The 9,175-nt window shown below is 64.7% G+C and overlaps 3 protein-coding genes across 3 annotated transcripts in view, besides 3 other annotated features; all 3 read left to right on the top strand.

Annotated features, from left to right (window-relative positions):
- Window positions 1-442, top strand: part of Tco025E_04049 (uncharacterized protein) — a gene marked incomplete at both ends in the record, with an annotated part of 5,577 nt that extends 5,135 nt beyond the window's left edge. The window contains one exon of the mRNA XM_029370962.1: window positions 1-442. This exon is cut by the window's left edge and continues 5,135 nt beyond it. Within this exon, the coding sequence (XP_029229022.1) occupies window positions 1-442 (442 nt within the window).
- Window positions 442-6,981, top strand: Tco025E_04048 (uncharacterized protein; the record flags this gene model as incomplete). Its single annotated transcript, XM_029370961.1, has 1 exon — window positions 442-6,981. One exon carries the CDS (start codon window positions 442-444, stop codon window positions 6,979-6,981), a length of 6,540 nt encoding a protein of 2,179 aa, XP_029229021.1.
- Window positions 6,982-7,079: 98 nt separating this feature from the next.
- Window positions 7,080-7,107: a microsatellite.
- A 60-nt stretch (window positions 7,108-7,167) lies between these two features.
- Window positions 7,168-7,207: a microsatellite.
- A 2-nt stretch (window positions 7,208-7,209) lies between these two features.
- Window positions 7,210-7,233: a microsatellite.
- A 672-nt stretch (window positions 7,234-7,905) lies between these two features.
- Tco025E_04047 (acyl-CoA binding protein) lies at window positions 7,906-9,175 on the top strand (the record flags this gene model as incomplete). Its single annotated transcript, XM_029370960.1, has 1 exon — window positions 7,906-9,175. A coding segment is annotated over one exon (1,270 nt), but the record flags the coding sequence as incomplete, so codon positions are not given.

Below are 9,175 nucleotides of genomic sequence, written 5' to 3'. Positions count from 1 at the left end.
AAGGGTGGGTATGAGCTCTTCCTCCGCCTCTTTGTGCAAGTCTGGGACAACGTCTACAGTCACCCCAGCCCGAGGCAGGTTCGCTACCAGGAAAGCCTGCGCCGCGGTGCGAGGCCCGTGCAGCGGGTGTTGCTCCTCGATCAAGGCGGCGTGGAGGAGGGGGCGGCGGCGGAGGCGGCGGCGGCGGAGGCGGCGGCGGAGGCGGGGGTCAACGCCCCGAACCCGCCGACGCCGACGGCTGCAGCGGGCAATCCGGCGGTGCCAAAGTTTCCGGGCGGGGCCTACGCCGTGGCCGACACGGTCCTCGACGACTGCGTCCCCATTGAGTTTCTGGAGTTGCTTGGGGCCATTCTCTTTACCGTGCCGGGCGGGACGGCGTTTCTTACGCATTCGGCCGGCGCACGAACAGAGCAGCGAGGCCCGGAGCGTTCGCGATCGGTGATGTTGGCGGAGTCGTTCAAGGGTGTTCCTGCTTGGCTGCTGGCTGTGTCGAAGACGCTGGCAGGCAAGACGCCGTTGGCTGCCTTTGAGCGCCTGCAGCAGGCGGCGGAGGACCCGCTTTATGCGAAGACCGCCGTGTACATTGTGGAGCATCTTCTTCGGCAGGGCGAACTTGCGGCGGCGCGGCGTGTGGCGACGGAGGCGCTACAAGCCATTGAGAAACTGCACCAGGGCGTCCAGGAACACCAGCGGGCCGTGATGGAGCACATGACCGCCTGGCTGGAGAGCGAGGGGTACATGCTGGTGGCGCCGTCGCGGCCCAACAAGAAGTCCGCGCCGGAGGAAGCGCCCGCCAAGGGGAAACGCCAGAGGAGTCGGTCAGCCCCCAAGGGCGGAGCCGGGGCGGCGGCGGCGGCGGCGGCGGTGGAGCCCAAAAAAACTCCATTCGCCGGCACCCCCGGAAGGCAGTGGACGACGTCGGAGCAGCAGATGCTACGACAACTGACCCGCGGTGTCGCCTATGTGCGGCGGCGGCGGGCGCTGCGTTGGCTGCGAGGTCGCATCATGCAGTTCAACGCCCCCTACCAGGCCCAGCTGCACTTTTACCTTTCGGTGATCGCCCAGTCCTCGTTGGAGCAGCAGCGACAACGACAGGCGCAGCGAGGCGAGCATGCGACCGTTTCCGTCACGAACACGCGACCGGGGCTCAAGTCGAGGGCGCGCGGGGAGGAGGCTGCCGCCGCCGCCGCGCTGACGCGAGCGGAGGAACTGAAGGCAGAAGTGAAGGAGGAGGAGAAACGTTTTATTCAACATGCGACCCGCTCGGCGTTGCTTTTCACCCGCTGCGGCTTTCCCTCTCGGGCATTTGCGGTCATTTCACAGGCCATTGACGGCCTTCGCACGTTCGTGTGTGAGGATCCGCCTGACATGACGCTGGCGGACGATGAGTTGCTGCTTCCCGGCTGCGGCCCATACGATGCTCCGCACGACGATCTCGCGCCGAAGCGACGTACAAGTGCCGCCAGCCTCTCCTGCGACTCCACTTCATTGCACAATGCGGAGCCGAATATAATGCAGCTGGTGGCCACCAACGAAAAGTTGATTGAATGGGGACCACGTGTCCTGCCACTTGCACGCGTACTGCAGCGCATGCTGTTCCTGCTGTGGTACGGCTTCGTGGACTACCGCCGCGACGTGGATTTTCTGCACCCCGCCGCCGTGAAGGTTGGGCAGGACGTGCAGCTTGAGGAGCAGTTGCATTTCCAGGGCCGGGTACCGTCGCTGCACTCGTACGCCTCCGCAGCTGGGCAGTATGAGGAGGCGCGTCTGGCGCACCGCGCCGCCGTGAACTCCGCACGCCTGATCCGGTCGTTTGGATGGCGCACGCGCGTGGTGCAGGCCGCGGAGCAGAAGGGGCGCGAGGAGGTGCAGCTGCAGTGGCTGACGGAGCTGCACGAGTTACTCGTGGATCAAGTTTCGGCGGGACTGGCGTCGATAGAGCCGCATGCCGCCGGGCTGGCGGGGACGCTTGCGGAGCTTGTGGAGCAGGCAAGAACAGGGGCGCGGAGGCCGTCGTGGGGGATGCCGTCGAGAAAGCGGAAGAAGTCGCCGAGGAATGTCGAGCTGCAGCGGGGGGAGGTGCCCGAGCCGATACGAAGAGGCAGCGCCGATGCCACTGCGCTGATTGCACTGCGGTTTGGCTCGGCAATCCCGGCTGAGAAGGTCATAGACAACCTCATGTTTCTCCTGCGGTACACGCAGGTGTGCTGTCAGCTGGCCTCGCTGGAGCTCTGCCTGGAGGTGCACACGTTGACCGATGGCCTCTTCGCCTACGCCTTGCTGCCGTTTGCGCTCAGCCTGCAGCGCAGCATTGGCGCCCCGCGCAACGAGGAGCTCCTGCAAGAGTACACCCATCTGCGGCAAAATGAGCCGATGCACAAGGTGCTGGTGCGCAACGCCCGGCGCTCGTGGGAGAAGTACACGACGACAGAGGCGTATCGGCGTGTGATGCAGCGCCTCTCGCGAACGCTGCTGCCGTCGAAGCGAAGCGTCAGGGACCCCTCGGCGGTTGGCGCCTCGTTTGCCGAGGCCGACAGCACGTCGCGGACGAGTCTGGAGACGGCAACGACTGGGCGAGTGGCCGTGCGGGGCGGTGATGGCGGGCGGCAGCCGGCGTTGCGGGACGTCATCTCCCGCTATGAGGCGGCCACAAGTTACCTGCAGGAGCGACGCCTCTTCGGCCTGCTCTCCGAGCAGCTCCACGAGATGGGACGCATTCACCTGCTGCACCGCCAGCGCGCGGAGGCAGAGCGGTGCTGGATCGAGGCCGTTGACGCGGCGCTGGAGGTGCCAGACAGTCTCAAGCGTCCGCCTGAGACGTGGGCTAAACTCCCCGTCGCCACGCTTGGCCTGCCCCGTCTATTGCTCGCCATCATGTCCATCAGCTCGCTCGCCATGTACATCTACCGCGAGCAGCAGGGTAGGGCGGTGGATGCCTATTTGCTGGCCGCACGCATTCTTGAGCGCTTTTTTGAGCAGGGCACCACGAGTAATTTTCCGCGCCACCTGCGCGAGTTTGGGGGGTTTATGCTGGAGGACCTCGTTGTTCTCCCGCAGCTCGGCGACTCCATGCCTGCGTTGACGCCGCAGGTGGTTCACCACATGCTCTTTCTTGCCTGGGAGCTGCTACGCTTCAAGTTCCCCTTCTACGCCGCCATGGTTGCCTCGCTGACGGAGTACTTTGCGCGGACCCACATGAGCCACGTGGCCTCCACCGTGGAGGCGCGCCTCGTGCAGGCGATGGCGGCCGGCAAGTTTGGAAGCTACAAGGCCGCGATGAAAATACTGCGCGGGGTGTGCCAAGGGGTTCGAATTCCACGTGGGGCGCTGGACAGCACCGCACTGCGGGTGCGGGCGCTGGTGGAGTGCGTTGAGACAGTCAAATCCGCGAAGAACGGCAAGCGCGGGGAGGGCGGGGCGAGCTTCTCTAGCCGACAGACAGACCAGCAGCAGCAGCAACAGGCGGACCAGCAGCAGCTGCAGCAGCAGGATCAGCAGCAGCAACAACAATGTGAACCAACGGAGGGGCTTTACAACGACGCCGAGCTCCCGCTGCGGGCCAGCAATGTGGCTTGCATACAAACCTTCCTGACGCAGTGCCTTGGGGCGGGGAATGCGGCGGCCCCAAATGTGTGGACGCCACAGTCCTCTTCGTCACCCGCCACCACCTCTGTAGGCGGTGGTGGTGGTGGTGGTGGTGGCAGCGTGCTGCCCGAGGCAGTGGTGGCGTGCTACGGCGTATGCCTCTCGCAGCGTGTGGAGCTCGCGATTGCCGACTTGCTGGTGACTCTCGGAACGAAGGAGGCCGCGTACGTCTGGAGCGCCTTCACGACGCAGCAACAGCCTGTCGTGAGCGACCGACGCGGGCCGCGCCCACGAAGCTCGCAACGGGTGTACCTGCACGGGTTTGCTAATTCTGCGTGCCTTGAGGCGTTGAGCGCCGCGGAGCAGATGCTGAACTCGCTACTGGCCAGGCTGCAGGAGAAGGGGGGCGGCGCAGCCGCAAAGGATGCGCCTTCCAAGCGGAGCACCGGACAGGAGAAGACGGCCGTCGCCGTGCCGGATGACGCGCGAGGAAAGCGCGGCCAGGATGTGGAGGAGAGGTACTTGCGCTCCACCGCGTTGCTGCTGCTTGCCAGAATTTGCACCGCGCGCGGGGATGCTTCCAAGGCGTTGGCAGTGCTGCGGGGGCTTGTGGCAGACTTTAACGAAAAGTTGGAGGGTTCTGCCTTTACCGCCGCCGCCACCGGCGCCCCCTCGTACCTCTGGACCGTCGCAACGCACCTCTTTTGGTGCGACGTCTACGAGCTGATGTTGCTCAACCACGTGCGGATTCGCGAATACGCGGCGGCGCAGCAAGTGATACGCGCGGCGATCGCCCTTTGTGAGCACTGCGGTGATCCCTGCAGTGGACGCGTGTTCTCGCTCTACGACGGCGCCATTAAGGCAAGCACGGGGGCCGCCGCGGAGGCCAGAGAAACATGCCGCGCCCTGCAGAAGGTGTCCCACAGCTTGGGGTACGACAGCCGGATTGACATGCTACACGCCTGGGCGGTCGTGGCGGCGGAATCCCTGCGCCGTGTGCTGGCTGACGGAGGACTGGAGCAAAGAGAGACATCCTCCTCTTCTTCTTCCTCCTCCTCGTCGTCGTCGTTCGCGTCTCTGGAGGCGCTGGAGACTGCTGTGCGGGCACTGCAAGCGTACTGCGAGGTGTACGGTCTGCCCCCCGGCGCTCTGCCTCTGCTAGAGGCGCAGCGGCTGCCCGCAGTCACGGAGGCCGCTGTGCGGCGCCGCTCCTTCGTGGCGTGGAACGTGGAGGCAGTCTTCCTGCACCGTGCGGTAAACCTGCTGGCCGAGGCCTACATGCGTGTGGGCAAGCTGGAGCACGCGGAGGGGCTGCTGCGGCACGCCATCGTCGCCCTCACCCCGCGGTACGACACCGCCGCCCACCCCACGCCGCTCAACGAGAGCCGCTTTATGCTGGCGCGGGTCCTCTGCCTGCTCAGGCCCTCGCTGCTCAACGAGCAGCAGCCGTCCGCGGAGGGGGTGTGCGACGCCGTCTACGCCCAGGAGCCCAGTGAGGCGGAGGTGCTGAACCTGCTGGATGCGCCGCGACAGCAGCCAGTGCGACTCCTGATGGATGTTGCGGAGCAGGCGGTGACGAGCGGTACCCACGACTACAACATTCTGCGCCTGGCGCTGCTGCACCTGGCGGTGCTCCTGACCCGTGCGGACCGGGCGTTTCACCTCATGGCTGCCACCTGCGTGATTTTGGCCAAGTTTGTGGAGGACATGAAATTCCACGTGTTCAGCGGCACCAGCGTCTTCTCCCTCTACGGGGAGGACAACCTGCAGCTCGGGACGGATCTGGCGTTCCCCGAGAGCGTCGTCGCCGTCATTCAATCCACGCAGCGCAGTTTGGGCAACGTCGTCGAAAAGGACGTCAGCAGCGGCGTGGTTGCCGCGGGAGCCGTGTTGCCGAGCGCCTCGTCGGAGCAGCGCCGCACCCCCTCCCGCTCCCGCGAGGAGAAAGAGGAGCCTGCCCAAAGGAACGCCGTCCCACTGCCTGTGGTGGTCGCCGCCTTCGCCTCCCTGCATCTGGAGCAGGCGCTGCAGTGCGTCTTTCCCCCGCTGGAGTCACTCGACCTCGAAACGGCCCTGCGACTAGTGCGCAAGTACCTGCAGGTGAAGACGTCCCCGCTCGGCGGTTGTTACCTTTGGTACGACGAGGTCACACGAGAGGCACACATTAGGCAGCAACAGCAGCAGCAGCAGCAGCAACAGCAACAGCAGCAGCAGCAGCAGCACGGACAAGGGCGTCCTGGCGAGGGTGCCCGTGCACAGCGCAGTTCTATCCTAGCCGCCGAGGCAGCGGCGGCAGCCATGTCGTTGCTCCCGCCCATCGTCGTGGACAAGCTGCCGCCGCTGCTTAGCACCGCAACTCTCACGCAGCTGGGGATACCCAGAGTGAACGCGGTGCTGTGCCAGTCCTTTATGCGCGATGTCGGCAAGAGCCTCGGTGGTAAGTTGAATGGGCCGCCGGCGCGGAGTGGGGGAGGTCAAGCACGTGGTGCGGCAGCTTCCACCCACAACGCAACAACCCAAGCAGTGGGCAACCCCCCGGTGAAGCTGACGTTTGTTCTTTTTGTGTCGCCCGTCTACGACCCGGGCGCAACGCACTCCCCTCCCGTCGGCGAGAAGGTGCAGCACTCGCCGAGCAGAAAGCCGCCGCGTCCAGGGGCGAAGTCCGCCGCGGGGGCGATGGTAGACGCAAAAACTCTCAGTGGCTCACTACCCATTGCCCACCCGTGGAATGGAACACGGTGCGTGACGTTTGAGCTGCCAGTGGAGGAGCTGCCGACACTTTTCGCGCAGGCCGCGCAAACACTGCAGTTGATGCAGAATCCCTCCGCCACGGTCGTGGTGTCCGGGACGGAGGGTGGGGAGGAGGAGGAGGTGCCGGTGGAGGCCGCCTTGTCGCAGCAGCTGAACGAGGCCGTGGTGCTCCTGGCGGCCAAGACGGCGCCTCCCACCGGCGGCCGAAAGGCAGCACGCGCGGGGGCAGCCGTGGAGTTTCAGCTTCACAGCACACAGGGCGCGACCTCCGGCGGCATTTCCCCCGCGCGGCAAGGCGGAGCCGCCGGTCGGCCGGAGGGCGGTGGTGGTGCCGCGGCGGCCGCCCATGACACCGCCGCGGCGGACGGCGTAGGTGAAGTGCCAGCTGTGGACGAGGCGAAGTCGCGGCTCGTCACCGGCTTCATCGAGCTGCTCGTTCGCTCCGTTGTCCCACGCGCCGTCACGGACGACGAGCTGATGGAGCGCTGCGTGGAGGCGCTGCTCCCCCGCTGCGCCGTCTCAGTGGAGGTGGTGCGCTTCCTGCAGGCGCTGGCGGCGGGCGACGGCGGGGGCGTCTCGCTCTTTCACCCCGGCCTGCACGAGTGGTTTGCCCGCGTGGCAAAGTTTGTGGTGGAGCACGCCTAGGCCCCCCGGCGGCCGGGCGCGGACACTCGCCGCCGGAAGGGAAACATCAAAAGCAGACGACCACGCGAGAGAGGAGTAAACGGCAAGAAAGACGCATCGAGAGAGAGGGAGAGAGGCAGAGAGCGATTCCCCGCGTGCGTGCGCGCGGCTGTGATGTAAATAAAACATGGCATCCATCAATGGACTGAAAGAAGAACGAGAGAGAGAGACAAAAGGAAGAGAAGAGGGGTTGTTGTTGTTGTTGTTGTTCTTTTCTACCCAATAGACCATTTCCCTCCCACCCTACTTCTCCGCTTTCTGTTTCTCTCCACGTCTATGCAACATAAATATATGTCTCTGTGCGTGTGTATATACTTTTTTTTCTCTCTCACATTTCGCTGATTTTGTGGTCTCCCCGCCGCGCCGTCGTGGCGGTTGCGCGCGATTAAAATCTCCCCTGCGGTGGAGGTGGCACGCCGAGGACGCGCGGCTGGCGGTGGCAGATGCAGCGCCTCCCTCAGCATTTCCCCCCTCCACACACGCTGCCTTTCTCTCTCCCTTGCGCATCTTCTTTTTTGTGAGGTTCGCGCGCGAGGCAGCCGCGCACGCGCAGTCGGATAAAACTTAGGAGCAGCATTAACGGCACACAGACACACACACCAGCGCAAGGCAATACAATTGGACGGTGACACAGGGAGCGAGAGGGACTCTCGTAGGTGCGCTGAGGTGCGTTTGGCTGGCGAGCGTGTGTGAGGGATTTCTGTCCGTGGGGGGCCGCATAAACGTGCGAGCTGTGGCAAAAGGAAAAAAAACAATAGTAAATAACTAAAAGGAAGGGCGGGGGGAGGGGGGCACGTCTGCAGTCGTCACAGTTGCGGTGCAATTTGGGGCGGGGGGCGGGGGGCGCCCGCGAAATAAATGACGATGTGGAGCCACCGATGGCACATGGGGGAGCCCGTCACTTTCCTCCTGCAGGCCTCTGACGGGCAGCCGGCGGATGCGGCGGCGTTCCTGGACGCCGTTTGTCACACGCTTCAAACGGAAACCTCCGTGCATGCCGCGGCGCAGCACGTGTATCGACCCCTGTCAGTCTACGTCAGCCTTCTGGACGACCCCGACGCGGAGCCCGCGAGCGCGGAGGACGAGATGGAGGCCTTGCCGGACGAATGGCCGCCGCTTCACCTGGCGCTCGTCATGGAGCACACGGCGGCCGCCGCCGCGTTGCTGGGGTTTCACCAACAGCACGCCTTCACCGTGCTGGAGCATGCCTTGAGTGAGAACAACCGCGTGGCCTCGTCGCGGGCGGCCGCGGAGGGGAGCAGCGCCCCATGCAAAGGGTTTGAGCCGGCGCAGGAGGACGTCGTGGAGTGCCAAGTAGTCAACGACTTGGGTGGGACGATTGTCCTCTTCTCTGGCCAGGAGTCCGGCGACGCCCAACACGTTGGACCAACAACTGCGTCGGCTGACGCAAACGAGCCAGTCTGCAGCGTCCCGTGGGTCACAACGGTGCTGCGGCCATTTTTGCAGTGTCTCTTTTATGAGCGGAGCCATTCGGCGGGGAGAGGGACGCAGGCGAAGAAAGAAGTCTCGCCGCCCGGGCTTGCCGCACGCATTATTCAGGAGCACTGCGAGGCTCTGCCCGAGTTCTGCGTCCGCTTTCCGGGCCTCATAGTGCAGCACGATGTCCTGTACGAGGTCTGTCGCGGCGATCTTGTGGCTCTTTTGGACTTGCTGGATGCCTGCTGTGGACTGCTGCTGCCCGTTTTGCATGGGACCCGCTTGCAGGAGGTGGGGGGCAGTTTGCACGGGACTCCGTCACACGCGACTGGCAGAGAGGCCTCCCACGGCGGCAGTTTACCCCGCGGCTGTTGCCCTCAGACGGCGGCACCGCCGCCATTCCTGCTGCCGTTCAAGCCGCAGGAGCACCAGCGACTGGCATTTCTCGTAACGTGGGCGAATTACAGGGATGGGGCGGTGGTGGAGCGTAAGCCACCTGGGTCCGCGCGCAAGAGCCAGGAGGCAAGCGTTCTCAGCAACTTCCGCGTCACGCTGCTGAATCTCAAGAGGAGTGGGTGCGTGGTTCCCGCAAACTCCGTATGGAGTGGGCTTATTTTCGTCCTCTCCCGCCTTATCTCACGCGATTGTTACCTTGAACGATTTCTAGACATCATCGAGGAGGAGAACTTTGTCTCCTGCTCCTGTGGCATGCCAGTCG

The sequence above is a fragment of the Trypanosoma conorhini genome (genome assembly GCF_003719485.1).
Source record: "Trypanosoma conorhini strain 025E chromosome Unknown Tco_14.4_contig_00198, whole genome shotgun sequence".
NCBI lineage: Eukaryota > Euglenozoa > Kinetoplastea > Trypanosomatida > Trypanosomatidae > Trypanosoma > Trypanosoma conorhini.
This window is presented reverse-complemented; position numbering and strand designations above follow the sequence as displayed.